Source organism: Chrysoperla carnea, chromosome 3 (genome assembly GCF_905475395.1).
Source record: "Chrysoperla carnea chromosome 3, inChrCarn1.1, whole genome shotgun sequence".
Classification (NCBI taxonomy): domain Eukaryota; kingdom Metazoa; phylum Arthropoda; class Insecta; order Neuroptera; family Chrysopidae; genus Chrysoperla; species Chrysoperla carnea.
Genome location: NC_058339.1, coordinates 25738974 through 25764209, shown reverse-complemented (window position 1 = coordinate 25764209; position 25236 = coordinate 25738974). Strand labels below are relative to the sequence as shown.

At 28.2% G+C, this 25236-nt stretch overlaps 3 protein-coding genes across 3 annotated transcripts; 2 read left to right on the top strand and 1 right to left on the bottom strand.

Moving 5' to 3' along the window:
- The first annotated feature begins 1563 nt into the window (after positions 1–1563).
- On the top strand, positions 1564–6120 carry LOC123295362 (endoplasmic reticulum mannosyl-oligosaccharide 1,2-alpha-mannosidase). The gene is made up of 8 exons (XM_044876689.1): positions 1564–1671; positions 1739–2045; positions 3498–3683; positions 3746–3894; positions 4187–4375; positions 4455–4642; positions 5121–5412; positions 5743–6120. Exons 1-8 carry the CDS (start codon positions 1588–1590, stop codon positions 6103–6105), a joined length of 1758 nt encoding a protein of 585 aa, XP_044732624.1. The 5' UTR covers positions 1564–1587; the 3' UTR covers positions 6106–6120.
- A 2103-nt stretch (positions 6121–8223) lies between these two features.
- LOC123295373 lies at positions 8224–17127 on the top strand. The gene is made up of 3 exons (XM_044876704.1): positions 8224–8362; positions 14661–16022; positions 16982–17127. The coding sequence occupies exons 2-3, from the start codon at positions 14661–14663 to the stop codon at positions 17093–17095; spliced, it is 1476 nt and encodes a 491-aa protein (XP_044732639.1). The 5' UTR covers positions 8224–8362; the 3' UTR covers positions 17096–17127.
- Positions 17128–24039: 6912 nt separating this feature from the next.
- LOC123295387 (peptidyl-prolyl cis-trans isomerase-like 1) lies at positions 24040–24768 on the bottom strand. The gene is made up of 2 exons (XM_044876724.1): positions 24555–24768; positions 24040–24492 (listed from the first exon to the last, which is right to left on the bottom strand). The coding sequence occupies exons 1-2, from the start codon at positions 24635–24637 to the stop codon at positions 24045–24047; spliced, it is 531 nt and encodes a 176-aa protein (XP_044732659.1). The 5' UTR covers positions 24638–24768; the 3' UTR covers positions 24040–24044.
- Positions 24769–25236: the final 468 nt, after the last annotated feature.

The following is a 25236-nucleotide window of genomic DNA, read 5'->3' as shown; positions in this document are numbered from 1 at the left end:
GAATGAAATGTATATTTATTTTTTAAGTTAATGATTTTGTAAATAAAATGTTTTTTCTATAATAAAATTATTTTAATAAATTTTATTTGCTTTTCCTTAAGAAAAACCTTTTTTCTTTATTGACTAACTTAAAATACTCCCCGTCTCAAATAGTACAAAGTACTTAAACTCGATATTTTAGCTTTATTCGATTTCATGTAAAAAACACGTTATGACTAATTTTCAATAGAGCTTTTCATTTTAAAATCACGATTCACATTTGTTTCGTACTAAATGATTTATAACCAATGTGATAAAATGAATAACAAATATCTTCTATCTTAGTCCTACTTATTGCTGTCAGTACGAAAAAATAAACTCTGCACTTGCGCTTATGACATGATGAAAAGGCCTATTGTTTACATGGAAATGTATAGTAAATGTTGAAATAATTGAAAAATAACAATTAAACTCGTTGCATGAAACATTGTGAAAATAGAGACGAAATTGCATAAGTAATTATGTTAAATGAAAATTAACATAATTACTTATTTAAATTTGTTAAAAAATAGTATTAATTTTTCAATGTAAACCATATATATAATCCATAGACTTATATGTCCATTTATACAATTATATTAATAAAGTAATGAGTCGTTACTATGGTAACTCCCTGAAATAAAAATCATGCACGGAGCGAATAGGGTTTATGTAAATCCCAAAAGGCAGTAGATTTTAAAATTTTATATTTTTAGAAGGTCGAAAGTAAATATTTAAACTTAGAAACAATGATCAGATGATAAATTATAGTAAATTTTATTTTATACAATTTTGATTATAATAAAAATTTAAATTTAATAAAGAAATTTTCAAAGTTAAAAACCCTATATCCTGAATGATGATACATTGAATCGAAAACTTCAAGCTTCCGATTTTGGGCATTAACACAAACCACCGCTATTTTTGTCTTTATATAAATTTAACATATTTATATACCGGCATAATAATAATAATTACACTATCTTCTTTAATCTGGGATATCAAATAATAATTCGTTAAAATTATATTGTTTTCAAAATTTTGCAGAATTTATTGCTGTAGAATACAGTTTCAAATTTGAGACTGTCCCGCCAAAACCAGGATAAACAGTCATCCTGTATTCATTATATTCCTACATACATATAAAATTTAACTAATTCTACAGGTTTTACACGTTAAATTGTTTTTCAGATTATTCTATTAATCAAATAAAATGTAAAATTTGAATAAAAAGTAAACTTTAAGTTTTTAAAATAAATTTTGTGATTTGACAGTTTTATGACTGATGATTTCAATAACCAAAATGTTGTCTTGCCATCATCATTTTGGCAATATAAACTTTGGAATAACCTGTAGATAAATATTAAATTTATTATCAGAATTTTTGATTTTGAAAATATATACGTAATCAAAAAATTATCAAAATTGTATCAAACATGTGTTTAAAAATATTTTTAAATTAAAAATCAAATATTAAAAAAAAAAAATGATTTGCAATATGAAGAAAAGTGATTAAAAATTTTATTATTGTATGTTAAAATGTAATATGTGTATAATATTATTAAAAATATGTTTAAAAATCGTGAATATGTATCGTTACTAGTCGCAGATCAAGATAATAATTCGATTAAATCGAAAAGAAGTATTTGGAGGGTAAGTGTTTCTACCTTTTTTTATATTTACTTACCCAATAAAATGAAAATGAGTTTTTCTTTTCCAGTTATGGAATCAGTTATCTAGATTACAGCGAACATTACTTTACATTATATTAATATTAGGCATAATTATAAGTTTGTATATACTTTCAAATATTTTCGAAACGGAAAATAATAAGTTAATAGAAAAACATAGTCCAATTGTTGAGTTTAATAATGTATTACCACAAAGCTATTCAACGAAACCAAACAGTAAAGTGGATGTGGATAATAACGCTAGACAGGGAGTTGTCCAAGTTGTGCAAGGGGTTTTAGAACATCCAAACAATCAAAATGTGAATCTCAAAGATGATGCGCCTAAATATTTTACTGGTATGATTATTTATTATATTTATTGTAAAACTACTGGTTTTTAATGTAGTAATACCTTGAATTTCGCGAACTCAAAGTGACACGCGTTCTAATGTTTATCTTAATGGCTTAGATGGCTTAACGTAGTTCCAGCATGGTATTTGCAGTTTCTATGTTAAAGCAATGGTACAATTTTTTTTTCGACAGAATTTAACGAAAAATTAAATTTAAGAATTTAATAATGCTTACTATTAATTCCCAAAGTTTCAGAAATTTTGACCGTTTAAAATGGGAAATAATTATGCCAACGTCCCAATTTCGATCAATATACGTCAAAATTAATATCTCGAAAGTGAAAATTAATTTCTAAATTTTTTTTTTAGAATTCTATTGTATAAACATTTTTTTCTACTTTTTCTTCAATATATAATAATATCATAAAAAATAGTTGGAGAGACCGGACATTTTACATGCTTTAAATGGGACATGACCCTCAAAATCGCGAACTTTGTCTTTAAATATCTCGCGATCTAAACGGTCAAAAATTATGAAATTTTAGGAATTCATAAATAAAGCTATTATAAACCCGAGAAAAAAAATTCGGCCAAATCTGTCGAAAAGTGATTTCATGCAGGTACTACCTTAATAGCCTTTCCACAGGTCTGCGAAAAAAAAATTTTTGTCAGCTGCATGAGATATTTTTACTAAATTATAAGTTTTAGAATGGGCTGATATCAGAAGTGATGGCCATTTTTTTCTATCACGTAAGATTTTTTTGCAAATTCAAGAACAAAAATTGGTAAAAGCACTCGTTTATTAAAAATTATACAGTAGCCTGCAAGCATAGTGCCATCCCATCTGCCTTGGTACCGTCTCTCGATATCGCGAACATCCTGATGAAACCGCTCCCCTTGTTGTTCGCTGTAAACTTCCAGGTTTTCAGGAAAAAAGTCTATGTAGGAGTGCAAAAAATGGACCTTCAGGCTTATCTTGCAGCCTTGAGCTTCGTATGCTGCTAGTTGAACAATGGTTTTGTAGTCAGGATCCTTAGTATTTCCCAAAACTTTCACACCACATCCTTGAACGATACACAATATTATTTTTTCGTCTCATTCATACTTTCCACAAAGAGGGTGCCGGTTAAAAGCTTTCTGATGTCGGGGCCAGTGAAAACTCCCTCTTTCAACTTTGCTTTTGACAGCTTCGGAAATTTTGTACATAGATATTTAAAACAGTCTCCAGGTTTTTGAAAATACAATAAATCGACCATAGAATTTTCAAATAATTCAATAAATATATTACTATTACTTTTGGTATGAGTCCATGGGTGCTGGGAGTAGGGTTGCAAGGGGGTACATTAGTACTCATTTTTCAGGAAAGAACATACACAGAAAAAGATTGAACTGTGGTTACGAATATCTTTTAAACGCTAATAGTAATCTATTAATACATTTTCTAAAATCTTTTTTCTAGGTCCTACAAATACTCGTCAAATAGCTGTAGTGAATGCATTTAAACATGCATGGAAAGGTTATAAAACATTTGCTTGGGGGCATGATCATTTGAAACCTATTAGTGCTAGCTATAGTAACTGGTTTGGAGTTGGATTAACTATAATTGATTCTTTGGATACTATGTATATAATGAATTTACAAGAAGGTAGTATTAATAATTAAAAATTTTAATTTTTACCAAAAAAAAAATGTTGTTTAAATTTTCAGAATATGAAGAAGCTAGAGAATGGGTCGAACAGAAATTAACATTCGATATACCAAACGATGTTAATCTTTTTGAAATAACCATTCGAGTTTTAGGTGGATTATTAAGTATATATCATTTAACTTCGGACAAAATGTACTTAGACAAAGCAGTGAGTTTATTTTATAATTTTTAGCGAAGATTTTAATGAAAATTTATTAAGATACTTTAGGAAATTAATTAGAATTTTGCATTGGAATTTGAAGAGAATATAATGAGTACAATCGCCTGCGATTGTACTCAGACCATATCTGTCTTGTAGTTCCACCAGTACGTTCTTCCATCCAATCTCATCTCTTGTACTTTTTGAAAATTGTCAAGAGTAAAAAAAATAAATAATTTTTCATTAAAATCTTTTGTTTTATACATATTTCTTTGTATACAAATGTTGTATTTGTTTATAGCGAGATTTAGGTGAAAGATTATTACCTTGCTTCAATACCGATTCAGGTATACCATATTCAGATATTAATTTAAGAACTGGCCTTGCACATGCGCCCAAATGGTCACCAGACAGCAGTACATCTGAAGTGACAACAATACAATTAGAATTTCGAGATTTATCCAGAAGTACAGGTGATTCTCGATTTGAGGTATTCATAATTCTATTGCCATTTTAAAATCACTAAAAGAATATTACATATATATATATATTTTTTGGATCAAATTTAGGAAGTGGCTTCCAAAATATCTGATCATGTTCATGAATTACCAAAGAAGCATGGACTTGTTCCTATTTTTATTAATGCACTTAGTGGGAAATTTAGGCAATACTCTACAATTACAATGGGTGCACGAGGTGATAGTTATTATGAATATTTGTTAAAACAATGGTTGCAAACTGGAAAAACGATAGATTAGTAAGTCTTTTATTAAATATTATCAACGTCGTTCTGAGTGTCCATAAAAATAGCTTATTTTGAGATCCACAATTCTTCGATTGATTTGTATTCCCAATAATATCGCAGTGATTTTAAATTATTGAAAATTTATCTCTTAAAAATTTTGTTTTATTATTATTATTATTTAAATTTGAAATTTTAACCCATTCATGTCTGCAAAGAGGGTAGAGAAGATATAGGGTTTACACCCCAGAGCCACAAATTTCGTTGAGAGACATAAATCTTCACAAGGTAGCTACGTCCTCTGAAGAAGGTTCACTGACTTGTGGCCGTGTAGTCTATAGGTCCGTCAGTCCACGCGACGTCCGAAGGCCCGTCTGTATTCCGAGTTGGGATAAGGTGGCGAAGATGAGACCTGCAGACTGGAATTTGAGAAAGATTCACCTAGAGACTTTATTATTATTATTTTATATTGATTAATTTTTATTTATTATAGTTTTCGAGATGATTACTTACAAGCTATGAAAGGTGCTCAAGAAGTGTTAATGAAACGTACACCTGCATCAAATTTACTATTTATTGGTGAATTATTAGGCTCCGATGATAATTTCAAACCAAAAATGGATCATTTAACTTGTTATTTATCGGGCACATTAGCACTTGGTGTTCATAACGGTTTACCTCGCCATCATCTATCTATAGCTGAAGATTTATTAACAACATGCTATCAAATGTACGCTAGACAGCCGACATTTTTAGCACCTGAAATTGCGTACTTTAATTTACAGGTAAGCTATAAATAGATCGACAGTTCTTGTTCAAATCATACGTCAAGAAGACTGAAGCCTCAACGAGATACGTTTTGCTATTACATTTCTATACATAGAGAAATAGTTTTGTGCTATCCGAGTACATTTTTCGACCCACAGACGGACGGACAACCGGAAATGGACTAATTAGGTGATTTTATGAACACCTATACCAAAATTTTGTTCGTAGCATAAATATTTTTAAGCGTTACAAACTTGAGACTAAACTTAGTATACCTTGGTATATTACATATATGCATGGTATAAAAACTAGATAAGAAAATTTAATATATAATAATTTTTTTTAAGGATAAAACTGCTGCTGATTTATATGTAAAATCTGGCGATTCTCATAATTTACTAAGACCAGAATTTATTGAAAGTTTATGGTATATGGCAGAAATAGTACCTGAAAATCGTACTAGATACCAAGAATGGGGCTGGAAGATATTTCAAGCTTTTGAAAATTTTACAAAAGTAACAAATGGTTATACATCAATTGCAAATGTTCGAAATATAAAACAAACACGTCCATTAGATAAAATGGAATCTTTTTTTTTAGCAGAAACATTAAAATATTTATATTTATTATTTAGAGATGAAAATCAGGAAATAAGCTTAGATGAATATGTAGTCAATTCTGAAGCACATTTCATACCAATAAAGTTTTAATATAATTAATTAAAAGTATTAGTTTTTTAATATCATTTAGAGTTGTTTTGTTTTGAAGCAATGGTGAACAATAATAGCTGTCACAATAGTATGTCAATGGAAATAAATAAAGCTGTTAAGTGTGATCCATTTAACTTCGACTGAGTTGTAACTCGAAATTTCGAGAAAGTTCCTGCTCATTATTGGTAAGAGATAAAGTGATACTTTAAATTGGAAAGTTGTATTTCATAACAAAGTCTAAAGCTTTTGTTTGAAACATTTTTTTTGAAAAACGAATACATTCAGCAGATATCTAAAACAAAATTTGACTTTTTTATGTTTTATTGATATCAAATATTCGATTAAATTAATTAATACAAATTTTACTAACGTATTAAAATAAGAAAGTTTACCCAAATGATCTTTAATAATAAAAAATTAGTACCATCAATTACTTAACGTAAAAAATGTATCGAAGAAAAAATTGTTGGCTTTTTTTATGAAGAACAACTTTCCAATTTAAAGTATGCCTCTTAAGTCTAGATCAACCACATAGTGTTCTTCTTAGGGTTGATTAAGTCAGATTTTGCTGACGTATTTTTTGGACAGGGCCACATGAACTAATGATTGAAAATATAAGAAACTATCATCTCTTTTATGGTTTGTCTTTGCTTCAAAATAAACATACCCTTAGACTCCAATTTAGAAACTATTTTAGATTAAACTTATTATCGTAAAAACCCTTTTCATCGTTAAGGCAGGTAGATTGGCCAAGCTAGGAATAGAAAATCGTTCTTTGGAGATTACAGATATCGTTGCAATAATTTAAAAAAGGTATAGACAAATTGGTAAAATCGAGTATCAAAACTCGAAATTGTTACTAGAAGATTGATAACAGCAAGGAAAAATTATTAGGTAGTTAATAATTAATTATAACTAACTTAAATGATTAATAAACTTGCTTGACACACTTTCCCTGTAAACCCTGTAGTGTATATAAGCATTGAACATTGAGATTCAAATTCATTTGAAAGCGTTCCGTTATTGGTTTGTGATCACGATGGCAATGAACATTACCGGTTTTTCCAAAAGAGGAAAAAAGAGGATTTCTAGTAGGAATTCACGATGGCTACTAATCGGATTTCACGATTATAAATTAAAATAAAGTTGATATAATTAATGATTTGCTGTTTTACAAAGACGGTTTTTTTAAATTTTGTTTATATATTTTCCAACACCTACTCTAGAAGAATTTAAAAATCAATTTTTTAATTCTTCATTATTTAGATATTTTATATGTGGCTCTAAACATATAAAATTCTATACATGTTTAAATATTGATATTTATATAAATGCATTTATTTGTTTAATGCACAAAGCAGGTGATTTGTGGTGCATTTTATATATATGTATAATGTATATCTATCTATATTTGTTGTTAAGTGTCCTGGAATAAACTCTGACATGGTTTTAAGTCACGCCTATTATCAAATAGTGTCAAATAGTCATTATAGTTAGTTCTAGGTAAGATATTATGAATGAAATTTCATAGGATTGGGGGCATCGAGATGGAACAACAGATAATACCCACGAACAATTCTGCAAGCGACCATCATCGATTGATTTGAAATTAGGTAATAAGAAAAAACGACTTTTTTCTTTCAACTAAAATCATAACCACACGTAACATATTAAATATAATATGATAAGCCAAAGTGCGAGAGAGAAAATTTCTAAATATATTTTACAATATAGCTCCTCATTAAGTACGTGATACGGAACCAAATTTGATAAAAATAGCTGCAACATGTTGTTTTATGCTATTCCGTATTAATAGCAGGAACCTGTTTATTATATTCTGCGTCGATCAATAACATAAATAACGTAGCTATGTTACTAGACCAATAACAGCTTTCTTTTAATATGGCTTTCACCAATCGCTTGCTAGCAAACTGTAAACAGAATAATAGTAATCTAACAATTTCCACCCCCACTTCAGTGAAAAGCTCAATCGTCGAGTTTCATTCAGAAAATCTGTAGGTGTTTATAGAGAAATATATAATGACGTCAAAGGGTGGTAAGTATCGCATAGTTATATATAAGGGTGCGTCATAAAGAACACGTCATTCTGTCTGTTGCTCTCCATTTAAAACAAATTTAAATGATTCGAAGAAACTAAAAATATAAAATTTTCAAAAAAAGGAAGTGTTTGTGTTTTTAAATAAATACAAATAAACAAAAAATTTATAAGATTTATCCTAGTGCTACTAATTAAAAGGTTTGAATTTTTGAAATAAATTTGATTATAATTGTCCCTTTTCAATTTTTTTTTTTTTTAGTACAATATTGTAGAGCTTCTTTGCTTGTGTTTTTATTTTTATGCTATAAAATTATATTTATAAAAAATATTTTGGAACATAATTCCAAACAATATTGCTATACTAGGTCATAATGGATGTTTGTTGATTCCAAAAAATAATTGAATGTGTTATATATCTATATACTCGTATATATAGGGTAGATTATTTTTGTGAATGAATGCAAAAACGATGCGCACTGATTGGGGGTAGGTAGGCATAAGCACTACCTGTTGTTATAACACAAGTATCTAGGTCAACTATCGGTTTTTTAAATAAATGGTACCGTACTGGAATGCAAATTTTTTTTTTATGTTACTGTATATACATACATACCATGTTTGATCCTATTTTTAGAAATTTTCCCGGTCACTAATTTCTTTGTACCAGATGTTATTTAGTTTTGTTTATGTTCCCTTAAGGAATAAATATTTATGTTAATATTAAATCTATTTTGATTTTTTGCTCCTGTATAATGGATTATATAAAATTTTGCGTGGGATTTGTTCTATGTGGTGTGGGTCGAATTCAATAAAAAGAACCCTGGAATAAAGACAGCATACAATGATTTTAGGAAATGAAGTGTCCCAATTTAATGATTTTGTCATATTTTTGATCAATAAATCCTAAATGATGTATAATTAAGTCTCAGATAATGCTAACAATTTAGTGTTCACTTGTTTCATCTATGCAACTCGATATACATTGGTGTGTGTAATCAATGTATATATACAACATGCGTTACCGTATTTATAGAATTCCCTTTTGTTATATTTTGCATCAGATGTTGATTTATTTTGATTATGTTTACTTATGAAACTGAGATTTATGCCAACTTAAATTGAAATAATATTATTTATTTTGATAAACTTTAAGGATCATAACTATCCTAAATCGTTAATTGATCGTAAAAAGTATTGATTTGGAAAAGTATGATATTTCGATTCAAGTAATATCAAACAGTTTTTTTTGAACTATGCAACTTGTAATACATTAATGTTATTAACATTTGTAAACTAACATTATTGAATGAGGAGTCTTTGTTCAGATTTTTTAAATAAATTGATTTTGAAATTTAGATTGTTAGAAAATGTTAGAAAATAAACCCTGATTAGACATATATTTGAAATAAAAAAATTTCTCTAGTTCATTACATCACTATCGTCGTATTAATTGTGTTGGTTTTTAATCTCTTCTAATTTATTAAAAATAATGCAAGCACTGACATTCAAGATATAAATACAGGATATTTCAACAATTGACTCATATCATTTGTTTGTTTTCACTTGTTTTATATTAGATAAAAATAAAAAACGAACATATTTTTTTTCACCATGTATTTTCGAAGTTTCAATAAGAAGCTCATTTATAAAGTAGCAATTCAAATCAAAGCGAGTTTTGATTGATTTGTTTTAATTTTGTAAAACCTTTTTAATTGGAAACGAAGAAATGTAAAATTTAGCAATGAAAAGTGGCTATTGCCGTTTATGGCAGTAATATTGGATCAGCCTGTATATTTTAGTTTAGATGTGATATCTATAAATAAATGTTAATAGAAATCTTGCCTGGAAAAATACAAAAGAAAAGTAATCCATATACATTTGGTACTTTGTTTCATCTTGGCATAACTAAAAGTTTTTCACAGATAAATGAATAAAGAAGATTACTTGTTAAATTTTTTACTTCAGAATCAAAGTAAAGAATTTGTCAGATTTTTTTTATCATAAAAGAACTAAAAAATTGGCGATGATTTTCAATCGGATCAGTTTGAAAAAAGCTTTAGAGAAAAAGATAATTTAATGGGGAGTGCTCTTAGATATGTTTCAAGTACGAGTTTAGGATTACGTACCCAAAAAATTTGTTTTTTAAATTCTGTTTTCACTAGTTAATCATATCGTTCCCGAAAATTTAGCTTTATGCACTGTATCGAAGGTAGACTCAACAAGCAGAGGTGGGGAGAGTACATTTTGTAATTTTGGAGATGTCTGATTTACATAAATTTTAAGAACATTAAAATTTTTTTTTTTAAGAAAAAAACATAACATTAAAAAGGATCTAACAATTAAATAAGAAATATTTACTGAGGAGGATATATAACTTTAGTGGCGGAGTTCTGCTGCTCATGAGTTTTTTTAATATTAATAATAAATTTTAAAAAGTGAAAATAAACAATTGATTGAGTTAATTATTGAAATACTCTATATAGAAAGTGTTGAATGCCACTGCTTGCATTATTTTTTTATAAATTAGAAGAGTTTAAAAAGCAACACAATTACCTATATAGCAGGCGCTCGGCCGCCATTTATTTGGTTTTCGAATTTTTTTTTAAAAAGTATTTTCTAGCATTTTTTTGTGTGTTTTTATAACTATAAAAACTTGTTTAACAAAACAAACATTTTGCTACCAACTTAAACTAAAAAGGCTTTTTTATATTTGTAAACTATTATGTTAATAACATCACAGTCTTTCGATTAAAAAAATCATCGAATTCAAGAAATCTAATTTTTATTCAAAGCTTTTTCCTAAAATATAGGCTTTCAGAAATACAAGAGTATCATTAACAGCATCATCTGATGGGCGGTTTCTTATTTTAGTAAAATAAGAGTAAGTTCGTTGCACAGTAGACTCAAATTACATAAATTCGTGTTTTTTTAAGTTATTTACTAGCGCACGGGATTGATTTCTCGAGTTCTCGAAGTGTTGAATTTTTTTCCTATCTCGACTAAAGACAAATATCTCGAGAATTCTCGGGTAGAAATCCTTTGATGTATCTCCAATATTTCATGTTTTACGAGTATTTATTATTTTTAAACTGATAGTTTTCGTAAAAATTTAATGAAGCCTAAAATAACTTTAATATACCCACTATATTTACTTCAGAAAAAGTAAATTACTAAAATAAACTATCAAAATTTTAAACAATGAAATTATTGTTACTAAATTATTGATTTCATTGAATAATTAAAATTGAATTTACTTATATAAGTGATTGTTTTTGATATGTTTGATTGTAAGAATAAACAAATACTTGTCCTAGTTTATATTATCATAACAATAATATCTGTTATTGAGCTTACTCCATAATAGCCACTACACCGTAATGAAGAAATAATATGTTATATTTATTTTTTTTTTACTACGTAATCAAAATTAATTATTTTCTTCAATATCTTATATAATTTTCAACTACGTTATAAAAACGTTTTCATTAATGAATGGAAAATTTCGTCAACTTTAGCTTTTTTGTTATAATAATTATTAATCATTTTAAAATGAATACAATTTGATAAAATATAGAAAATTGAATTTCGTTGGATTCTGGAAAATTTTCTTCGAATTTACGCCGAAACTGATCAACGTCAAACTTTAACGTTAAACTTTATATAGTTGATTATTCGACTTTATCTGAATACTAGCAGATACCAGCACGCTTTGTTGGGCAATTTCTTAATTGTTTTTAAAACAAAGAATTTCACGTTATAGACCTCACTAGTTCTCCCTTTTCTTCACAATTTTATGGATTAATTTTTCGGTGGGAATTTCTTTAAAAAATTGCAAAAAATCGAAAAATTTTTTTTATCTCTAATTTCGATAAACCCCAGTATGGGTTTTTGACCCAAAAAGTACAAAAATCGGGTGGATTTGATAACTGGTCGAATATTTTTTAAAATACTTCGTAAAATCGATTGAAATATTACGATATCTCAGAAACTCTGCATTGTAACTTATTATAGGTGAAATAATTTTTAAAATCCCAAAAGATCCCAATAAACTAGCTTTTTTAAAAACTAATTAAAACAATAGTTTCATACTACCGCCTTATCATGCAGTTATCTTAAACATTAACGGTATAAAAAATCATGAGAATTATGAAAAATCATAAATTTTTTTTGAATATTAAGGTGAATACAAAGGTCAAATAAATGTTTATAATAAATACTTGAAGAACGACAAAAACCAAGAAATAGATTTAATTTTTAAATACTTGATTTTTAAAAATCAATACGAGTATGTATAAGAGGTGCTTATTTTATTTGAATCAGGCATTACATTAAATGCGTGGGCTACCTCAATGTTTGCCGGGGGCCTCATAATATTATTTATTTAACGATGAACGTTGATATTATTTCATCTCGAATATTATTTGCTAAAATTATGATTCCTTAACTAAACATTAATAAATATATTAATTATTAATTTTCATATGTTGAATTTTAAAGAGAATTTTAAATATTTTCCATATTTCAATATTTTCTCTTTAATACCTACTTTAATTGAAATTTAATTTAATTATTGGAAATATATTCGAAAAATAATTATTATTTTTCAAATATCACAAATGTTACATGGGCTGGCAAATTTTTTACGTAAATGCATGAGAGTTGCCTACTAAACAAAATTATAAGATTGTTTTGATAATGCATATTTGGTATTACTTAAGGTCCGACTTATTATGGCTATTTATGTTTAGAAATTTCATTTTAGTGGCTAAAAAATGGTTTGCAACTAGTTGCAAGCCAAACCCTCACGTGGAAAAATTTTAGAAAATACTTTCGAAAACCAAATAAATGGCAGCCGAAAGGTTTCCATAATTGTGTTAGCTTTTTAAACTTTTATAAGCACTGGTATTCAACTCTTTTTATACATGATATTTCAACAATTAACTCAGTCAATTGTTTGTTTTCACTTTTATTTAATTTCTCAAGTTGAACTAGCCGTCGAAATTTTTTTTTTTTTAATTTTCAATTTGGTTTTTTTCAATCCATTAGACAGTTTTGTGTTTGGCGGATTTTCGTTTCAATAAATTATGTCGATAATGACATTTCATTCGATTTCATAAATTTTACATTCGATCTACGATTAAAATCTCAATTTTGATAATCAAACTAACCTTTATCAATGCTACAAGATAGACGGAATAAGATTTGTCTTGGTATAAATATAAAACAAACTCTATGTAAAGAATATAACATATGGAATTTTCGAGAGGAAATAAGATTTTCTTTTTTCATCTCGATTTTCAGGAAATAGAAAATTATTTATCTAAACCCGTTTATTCTCTATTATACATAATTTCATGTACTTTTAAAAATCTAACAAGCATTTTCCCTCAGGAATGAAATATTTGTAGAGGATAAAAAGTAATATATACCTATTAGCAAAGAAAAGTGCTATTACTCTTCGAACCTCCATGTGTCTCTGTGAAAAAAAATTAGATCGTTTTGGCGTAAAAGAAGGACGATTATTTCTCTATCGTGCTGGCTAATGACGAAAAATAGACTCACGGTCTAAAAATGTACCGCTTAGGAAAAACAGGCTAGAGAAGTAATATTAAGATTTAATTTTGTTCATTATATAATTTGTACATCATATCTGTAATAAAATTGCCTATAAACTAAATGCATTAATAAGAAAGTAATTACTGTTGATATTTTGTATCACTTATATATTATTGACTCTATCCTGAACCTTCAGCTATCAAGCACAAATTTTTCAATATTTAAAAAATGAACCATGATTTTTTACCAATCTGCCGTCGCGTCGCATATAATAAAAATGATTTTATAAAAAAAGCATTAAATAATATTAATTTTTCGATATTTTTAAATAAAAGTGTTTGAAACATTTTTTTGTAAACATTACTCTTTACCTGTTAGGGCGCAAATTAGAACAAAAGTTTGGTGTCCATTTTCTGAAAAACTATGAAAGATAAGAAATTGAAAATTTGCAGGTAGCTTCAACTATTGATCTTGTGAAACATTCTCGAAAACACAAAAAAAAAAATCTAGAAAATATTTTCGAAAATTTTCTAAAATCAAATGGCGATCGAAAGGCCGCCATAATTGTGTCGTTTTTTTTAACTCTTCTAATTTATAAAAAATAATGCAAACACTGCAATTCAACACTTTCTATACAGGGTCTTTCAACAATTAACTCAGTCAATTGTTTGTTTTCACTTGTTTTAAGATACATTTACTCAAAATATAAAATTTTTATACTTTTCGTAAAAATGTTTCCTAAAAAGTTAGGTCCTTTTTCCAATTATTTAAAACGAATCAACAAATTAATAATTGTTCCCGCAACTGAACAAAATTTGGTTTATTACTTTAAAATACAAGAAACAAAATTAAAAAGCTTTCAAGTGTTTTTTTTTTTTTTTTTTTTGAAAGTGTACGAAGTGATTTAATGTTTTTTAACATCTGTCCTTTTTCGTTACAGATGTTATACCCTCAATATCAAAGGCTGATGAAGTTGTGTATGCTATGTAGTGTAATGATTATTCTCCCATGCGGCACAACTTCCTATTCTGCAGTATTTGGTACAACACGTTACGGCCGTTCATCGATACCTTCACACCGAACAGCAACTTCAACGCAATGGATACCTGCATCGTATGGACTTCCACTAGCAAATTATAAAGCACCCCGTGTTTCTAGCCAAATACCAGCAAATTATCCTGGTTTTTACTATGAACCTTTTTATAATCCATATCCACAAGATTACTTTGATGAATATTTTTACCCACAACAAGACCCTTTAGCATATCCCTTATACTATGCTCCAACTAGAAATTCCAAATACGAACCATATCAAACTTTTCCATATTTTTATGATGATCGAAGAATGAGACAACCAATTCCTTATGAATTATATAATTCAGATGAAGATTCGTACCCAATGGCTGATATACAAGATCGAATGCTACAAGATGATCCAAAAGATTTTGATAATGATGTTTTGGATCAAGATGATTGGTATGAGAATGATTTGAGAGAACAACAGCCCGATATTAATAATGATAATGCTAATTCAGCATTTTTACACAATTTAATATTATCACAAATGTACAATGACGCACTTAAAAAACAAAATAAGTGGAAAACTAATGGCCTAGATCAAGTAACCACCGATGCCGAAGAAAATAACGATTATTATGATAAATCGGAAGATGATACATGGCCTGATAATGAATACCAATCAACAAAAAATCAAAATTTTGATGAAAAAAATGAAGACGCACTAAAAACACTTGAAAATTATCAATCCAAATATAGTAATGACATCAAGAGATTGCGAAAATATGGTGATGAAAAACCAGATAAAAAACAAAAATCAACTTTAAGTATGGATCCAAACGATACTAATATGTGGATTAATTGGTATAATAAACGCAATTTAAATACAGAAAAAATTAACAAAAAACAAGAGACTCCAAATCACGGACTTTGGTCACCAATTCATAAGAAATTAACATTTTCTGATCGTAAAAATATTCATAGTATACAAACAGTAATGCCTAAAGAAGTTTCAACAACACTAAATCCTATTACATCAACGACAATTACCAGTACGAGTGTGCCAATTACGTCAAGTCATTTAAAATTGAATGCTCCAAATAATAAGAAGACTGGACAGAAAGAGTTTGTACTTTTAAGGCCTGCAACACCTGTTCGACATCCATTTACTGAGCCTATTTTAGAGTTATTAGCACAACAAAAAAATCAAAATGATGTTAAAAGATCACCGTCTGTTTATAATACAATTAAGCAACTTCTAAACATGGAAGATAATTTTAAAGAGGTATGTTGAAAATTTTAAAGAACTAATTTCTCAAAAACTAAGTACGTGTCATATTATTACTTCGGAAACGTAAATTATTTCAAAAGAGATCTATTCTTTTTTTTATGATAAGTAAAATTGCCATTACAGTTGGGGGATCGCTAAGATATTTTGGCGTTATAAAAGCGCCACATTCAATTCAATATGATGTCATATAGTGTATAACCAGCGGACGATCAATACGCTTTCAACGATACCTAATTTTTAAATTTATGATAAGTAGTTTAGTAATTATGAGGGAACAGATAAACATACATAGGCGCCACTCATAATTAAAAATAGATAGTTTTTACCTTCATTTCGGTCAAACTTTTTGAAATTTTGGCAAAAAGAAAAGTTCATATGGTCACAAGTCATGAAAATGACAGGATTTCATGTTATACCTAAATTAAAGTTGGAAAATCTACTTATTTGTATAATATATGCCTATGTGTGTATAGGCAAATTTATATACAGATATGTATAACTATATGCATACGTGTGTTTTTTAATGTAAGGGTGTTGCTTTTAATTCTTGTTTCTTTGAAGAATATGTTACGAAATTTGAAGGAGAAGCAGTATTAAATATTCAGTGGATCTATATGAATTGTTAAGACCAATATTTTCAGCTATTATTTTAGTTAAATTATAATAATTTTTTTTATATAAATGAGTACATTTTCCTGACTTGTGACCTTGGAAACTTTTATTCAGAATGACTTAAACTATCATTCCCCAAAATTTGAAAAAGTTTGACCGAAATGCAGATTATATATAATTTGTACGAGATCTTTCGACCCCTAATTAAACAAACATTTAACATTGCAATGTTTTATCAGATAAATACAAAATTTACGTCACAAAATGGGCGGCAATTTTAAATCGTATTTATAACATTTACTTTAATTCATTTTAATAACATCAAATTTCTTTTGTTTTAGGATGAGGCTGTTTTCAATCATAATTCCAACCACAAAAACTTAAAAAAAAGATATGTAACAAGTGAGAATACTTTAGTAAACGAATTAAAAGAACTGAAAAAGACATCATATTAAATATAAAAAAAAAATTATGTTAAAAAATAAATCAGAGAACTTTAAAATGAGTTAAAAAAACAACAAAAAAAAACTGTTTACTTATCTTACTTATTTCCTTCCCAATGTCAATTATTAATTTTTGTAAATTTTTTATTATTCTATTCTATAATTTACAAAGTAATCTTTTAGGATTTTCGTACTATAAAAATTTAACAATAACTAGTTTCTAACAAGAATCTTAATTGTGGATAGAGCTTTAAACAAAAAAAAAAAAAATTATATAATTGTATAAAAAAAATGCAAATGCTGTACATATTTTATTACATGCTGTGAATTCTCATAAAATAATGATATATTATTAAAAATATTAAAAAAAAAATTTGGGCGTTTGTTTTTTTTATTTGTAAAATTAGTTACAATAATTGTATAAATTATAGAAAAACAAAGGTAAGTAAACTGTTACGGGAAGTGGCGGGAACAATTTATACTAAGTATTTAAAGAAGTCGATTTACATTCTAGAACAGAAAGTGCGTTTATCAATCCATATATTTTTACTGTATATCGTCTGCACGGCTGGATTAATGTACAGACACGAGTGGGCCCAGGCCAGAACCCCCGAATATTCTGGGGGCCCCTAACAATAATATGAAAAATATGTTTAAAAAAATCAGTCAGCAAATGGCTGAAGGAATAAGCGAGTATTCATAACTTAGGGTACTTATAACAAATACAAAGTAAAATTCACTGTTAAAATCAGATAGCCAAAATAATTAAAGAAATTTTAACATACAATGAAACTTACATCTGCCCTTACATGAGGCCCCTATGATTTTCGGCCCAGTACCCCTCAAATTTTAATCCGACCCTGATCGTATGGTAAATAAACTTTTTAGTCGATTTTTTCCCAATCATTATATATACCTATGGCCTGGTGAGAGACATTTTTTATGATTTTTGACATTTTGATATCAAATTACTCATGAGTAATTTGATATCAAAATGTCAAAATTGTTTGCAAATAATTGGCAAAACAAAGTCTGTCGAAACAAGACAATTGTACCTTATTTATTTCCACATACAAAAAAACCGACATTGAATTTTATCGATACCGTCTCCGGTATGAAAAATAAATTTCAACGCATTATGACTCCAACATTTAGTATTCATTCATTTTTCAATTTACCTTCCGACCGTATATATGTGATTTTCGACCATATATATGTCATAAATATGGTGTATGACCGCAAAAAATGTATACAATTTGTTTTTTAAATCATTTCCCATACTACATTAATGAGTGTGAGAGAGTACATATAGATTAAGCAACGTGTATAAGAAAGATACTAGTATATGTTTGCTTCAATGCTTGCTATATGTATTTGTAGCTTTACTAGTGGCAGTTTACTTTGAATTGTTATTTTAATGATAGACAGTCTCCTGCAATTAAAAAAGAACAACTTGGATTTATGAGAAGACTGAAATTAAGATAGTCTCCTCGCAAATTCAAGTCGTTTTCTCCCTATCGTTCGCTCACGATCACAACACAATTGCATTGGAATATTTGAATCGATTTTCGTTTCTTGTTATGCGATATATTTTTCAGGCCTATGCCGTCTCCCCAATTCATGCTTTCTAAGTACGAGCTAGCATTGTTATCATAAACATGCCCTTGTGGAAACATTTCAAACGAAAGACTTAAAAAGTTTTAGTAATTCTGAAAAACTCTTCTTTTGTATTAGTAAAACTTTTAAGTCTCTTGCTTGAAATATTTTCACAAGGGTATTATATTGACAGACTTTATAATAAACGATTTCAAAATTTGTAAATAAACAACCTGTTTTATTTACAAAAAAAGATTAACAAATAAACAAATTGTCGATATTTCCACGAAAATCAAAATTAAATTAAATTTACTTTATATTCGAATATAATGAAATTTTATCTGTCCCATTAATTTATATCCTGTCCACTTTCTACGTAGTTTCAAATGTTCAGACACTATTTTAGTATTATCTTTATTATTTATGGGTAGTTGTTTCCGACGGTTCGCCCACGTTTATAAGTTCTCTCCCTCAACTTACTCATTCCATCAAATCCTTAACTTATCTTTGTTCGTAAACATGTTAACGTCAGTAAACGAATTCGAATGCTAAACGAAAAAAAATGGTCAAAACTAGTTATAGAGATGTGGTTCAAATCAAGTGGTAATTTAACAACGTTGTTCAAAAACTGTTTTAGAAATGGCAAAAGGATTGGAAATATAGACCCGATATTTTAAAAAACACGGAAATTTGCTATATTTTAGAAGTATTTGTTAGCATAACGTATACGAATATAACCAAGTAACTCAAATTTGTAATCAAAATTAACAAAGCTCTAATATATTTCAAGAATGTGGGGTCCTGGTCTCGGAATTAGGCACATAAGTGATAGCTAGGGAAAAATTGACATCACAGCTGAAAAGAATGGCCCAAAATTAGTGGGTTTCAAAAAAAATTCCAGTAAGATCGGATCAAATTTACCTGTGTTATCAAAAAAATCGTATTTTTTAACTTTATGACGTCATCAGAATCCAAAAAATTTAATTTTGCTCTATCATATCCAAATTTTATCCAATTTTGATTAACCAAGTATGTAATCCTACTAAATTTGGGTCATACTTCTCAAATTTGTAATAAAAATTAACCTAGCTCTAATAGAATTCAAGAATGTGGAGTCCTGGTCCCGGAATTAAGCACATTATTGACAGCTAGCGAAAAATTGTCATCACAGCTGAAAAGAATGACCCAAAACTAGTGGGTTTCAAAAAAAATTCCATTGATCGAATCAAATTTGCTTGTGTTATAAAAAAAATCGAATTTTATGATTCTTTACTATTTTTTTGTTTTGCGTTTCAAACATACGTTTTGTTTTGCGCCTCAATTTCTTATGCGCCGGTGGCGGGTACCTCCTTTGCCATGCCCTAGTTACGGACCTATACGGTGCATTGTATACACCCTGTATGTTGATGTTTCAGTTAACAATCTCTTCCATTTCTTTAAATATGCAAATATATAAAATAATGCCCCAGAAAATCAAATATGTAAAATAATGCCCGTGAAAGTTAAACAAAATCAGATTAGGCATTTTCTTTTGAAATTTCTAATCCGCAATCTGAAACTTAATCCGAAATAGAAAGCTACACAAAAGTATTCTATATTTTTATTCCTAATAAGTCCTGGTCAATTTTGTCTTTGAAAGGTATCCGAATTAAGGTATAGATTCACTGCATATTCATAAACTTCTCATGTGTATAATTATATTTAAATTATTTAACCTAATATAAAAAATTAAACATAACTTTTGAAATTCCAGCAATTTTTAGCTATGAATTTTAATAATTTAAAATAAAGTCGATACTTAACATTGGAGAAACAATTCTAAAATAAATTTAATTCTTTTTGATATTTGATTCTTATAATAAAAAATTTGCTATATATTAACTTCTTTTGCAAAAAATAATAAATAGAAGTTATTACAATCGAGTAAGGAAATTTTCCCAAACTTAATTTTCATAGGTTTTTTACGAAACTATGAAAGATAGAAGGTTGAAAATTTGTGGGAAGCTTCGAATAGTAGGTTTATTGATCCTAATATCATATCAACCAAATCTGATAGTTTTAAGAGTGCAAAGAGACTTATAGCATGTACAAAACAGAAAATGGTTATTTTTTGGTGGTTTTTCGCGCGCTCTTTTAACAATTAACAATCAGCCACTTAAAGTTCAACTAGGCCAAAAATTTTTGCAGGATGTTGTTGAGTAACCTTTACACTACAAATAAAAATTGTATACATTTTAAAAATTTGATTTTTTCATACACATTTTGAGGGATGACAATCGTAAAAATCGCGTTTTTTCAAATTTTACTAAGTTTTTACTCGAAAACTGGAGAGTTTAGACAAAAATGTCTAAGAACTATCTATTTTTTGTTAATTTTGACTCCATTATATGGTAAAATTTTTTCCGAAGGGATTTGGTCAATATTTGTTTAAAATAAAATAGTTTAAACAATATCCTACCGGGTTACCCATCAACAACCTACACGTTCAGGAGCATGTTTTAAACACGGGATCATGCTCAATGATGGATTTTTCCGGGTCTATTATAAATTTAGTCAAAGTAAAATGTCATGCCAATTATTTAAATTAGATTTGATTAGCAGGTTAATTAAACAGAGGTGGATAAAATTGAACCTTATTAATGTAAATTATAATTTATTTCGAATTAAAATTGTAAAAGCTTTACATTCTAGTGTTGAAAAACAACTAAAAGCCAGATGACATTTTTCCAAAGTACTTAACAGATTTAATAAATATAAATAAATAACAGTTTTATAAAGTCATTTATTTGGGTAATATTAAAAGCGTTAACATTATACTAGAATTAAACCATGTGTTCGTTCGTATACTAACGCAATAATTAGGAGAGTATTTATACAATGAATGCCTATAATACAGAGAGTAAAATATATTATTGCGTAGGATGTTTGTTACCACAACTCTATATATTTTAAGCGTGGGCGACTATAATAACGTATCCTAGATGGATGGTTGGTTCCTCGCTTTAAATATCGATTTTCATAATTTTAAATGTTTCCAGAACATGGATAAAATTTTATATGTGTTTATATAACATTATATAGATGATTTCATTTTAACATATGGTTTTATTTTCTTTATTCTTTCTTATTTCTTTTTAAAATTTAGATAATTAACCCAAAAAATAAATCAATCAATCAAGTAAAAATAATCACGAACAGAGTTAATTGTTAAAATACCGTGCGCATACTGAGATAGATATCAATTATTTGAAGTTTTTTAATTTATAATAGGATATTACACCAATAATTTAAACAATAATTTTTTTTGTCTACAATGAAAACGAAAATTTCAGAAAATTTTTTGAATAAACAATTGTCTAATTTGTTGAAAAATTAGCTTTAGCTGAGCACGCTATACAAATTTCAACTTGATATCTCTTTTCGTTTTTGAGTTATCGTGTTTACGGACGGGCGAACAGAAATGGACTAATTAGTTGATTTTATGAACACCTATACCAAAGTTTTGTTCGTATCATCAATACTTCTAAGCGTTACAAACTTGCGACTAAAATTAATATACCTTGATATATATTACATAGAACTAAAAATGCATCAAAATTTCAATGTATTTGTTGGAATACGTATAACCCCGTCAGCTTTTGCACGTATCTGGTAGGTAATAATGTGAACATATTTTATCGTTTATTAGACATCGTTATTAACCAACTGAAATCGCCTTTCCTTGAAATGAATGAATTTACCAATTGGCAAAATTCAAAATGATACCAATATATTGGAAATGGCTTTAGTATTTTTCGATTTATATAAAAAAGACATATGTATCTTGTTTTCCAAGTAAATTCTCAGTTTTTGATCCACTTTTAGACACGAAATAGAAACATATTCTATAGGATAACTTGCTGATTTATTAATCATATATAATTATTTTATTTCTTCAATCTGTCCTGAAGTGTACACTGTATTTCTGTTATTTTCCTGTGATTACAGGCTACTAAAATTTTTTTTAATGTTTTCGTTTTTTTGTTTATTACCGAACATTCTGTAATCTCATCAAAGCTGGTCACCAATATGGCAACATTACTTTTTCGAAAAGTAGAGATTTGTATGAATCCCTATACTCTATGTACGGGTCAAATCTTAAGATTGTGATACTTGGAATACGAATTGTTTATTACTAATTTCCGATACTCTCTTATTCTATGGCCAATTAACAGCTTTGAGTGAAAATCAGAGCAACAAATTCTAAATTTTGTAAAATTTCAAATGAAAGAAAAATAATACCATAGAGATAGAGATAAAATCATAGAGTTGAATAGACATAAGAAACGCAATAAGTGAATTCTTGACCGTAATGACATAGGTAGGAAGAGGCAGAAATTGTAGGCGTATAGGATAGACGAAGAAGGCTATACGCGCATACTTTATCTGTCTCTCTTCACATGCCATCAACCGTTAGGGCGATGACTTTGCAGCTCTATGGTATTATCTCTATGTTCTGAACCAATGGAAAATTTAACCTTTTTTCTTGAAAAAACTAATTAGTAGACTTTTTAAATTACAAGCTACTACTTTATGTTTTTGTTCACTAGTTTGCATACAATTTTAAACAACAGATTTTCGTATAATTGGTGTTTATTTATGATACAACTAGCTATTCGATTATTCATAACACTTTCTTGCTCCACTTTTCCACTACCCCCCCCAAGGTTAAAAATATATAACAGCAATCCTTAAAGCTGATTGTATATCTTGTCAATATTTGAGCTTAATCGATGCACAATTTTTTAATTTTTGAAAAACATTCCTTTCAATCCCTTACACTACTGTATTATGCATGTATCATACATAAAAATCTTCCTCTTGAATCACTTTATTTATTAGAAACCGCATCAAAATCCGTTGCGTAGTTTTAAAGATTTAAGCATACATAGAGATTAGGGACAGTCAGACGGAAGCGACTTTGTTTTATACAATGTATTGATGGCGTAAACTAATTAAGACAAATAACTTGTCGAGTAATCTTAATGAAAAGAGAATTGAAAAAAATACACTCGCACAGTTAGTAAGGCCGCTTGGCATGAAACATTGGTCGTTAGAAATACCTAAAAAATTTTGCCCCCCAAAATTTTAAATACTTTAGTTATTAAAAAAAACAAAATATCCATGTATATAGACTTATATTTATTTTGAACTGCTAATTAGCTAATCACCTACCGTTACTTAAATTGCCGTTGTTTGCAAATTAATTCTGGTTTTTCTTAAATCATTTTTGAGTATTTTGATGAAATTTTCCAAATAAAAATCATACGATTTATTTGTATTTTATTTACAAAAATTATAAATAATAAAAAAGAGTACGCACAAATTATTCTTTTAAAATTTTACCCCTAAGAATTTTAACATCATCTACAGGCCTATCATTTTTATCACATTCCACTAAACCAATCCGTTTAACAACTTGCATCCCCGAATAAATTCGCCCGAAAATAGCATGTTTATTATCCAACCATTGTGTGGGTGCTAAAGTTATAAAAAACTGTGATCCATTCGTATCAGGCCCAGCATTTGCCATTGAAAGTATTCCAGCACCGGTATGCTTTAAATCAGGATGAATTTCATCTTTGAAATGTTGTCCATAAATGGAATTTCCACCTTTACCAGTTCCCGTTGGATCACCTCCTTGAATCATAAAATCTCGAATGATTCGATGAAATTTTGTGTTATTATAATAACCTCTACGAATTAATTCGGCGAAATTACGACATGTGTTCGGTGCATGTTTCCAATATAATTCAATTGTGATTTCTCCCATACTGAAAAATTATTATACAATTTAACTCAAAAATAATGTTAAATCATAATTCATTAAACCTACGTCGTTTCCAAATGTACAAAAGGTGGTTGCCAGTTTTTATCGGGTATTCCTGTGGTAGTAGTATTATTACTTATGGCGAGCATGTTTTTCGTGATTTTAAATTTACTAAAAATCTAATAACCAGTATTTACTTTTATATCTTATAATAATAAAATCTATTTTGCCAATTTATTTGGTTTTTCTTTCCCCTTTCTTTCGTTTGACTCGTTTTCTTGAAGTTATGCTAAGTTTAGACACTTTTCAAATTAAAAACAAACGTGAAGTTTGTTACATTTTAAGTAATAATACCAACTTAATATTTAAACGAGTGAAATAATACAAGTGAAGTAAGCAAGCAAATATAACGCACGAAATTCAAATCTATGAAAAGACCATACTTATTATGATTTTACATCTTTTTATAAAAAACATTGTGGTTTCAAGTTGTCCATATCATTTGGACGCTTTAGTTTATACTCCGAATTTGTATCAATTTCATTAAATAGGATCCTTTTTGTTTATTATTTGAAAAACATATCGTATCATAGATGTACCATGATTTGGGGACAAGTCAGACCAGACCATTATTACCATTAATTTTACCGCTCTTTATACTAAAAATTTTTGTTTTGCCCGCTTTTCCTTGTGACAAAAGCTGAATACGCCCATGCGTATTATAGAAATAAAAAAACTCTTTAGTAAT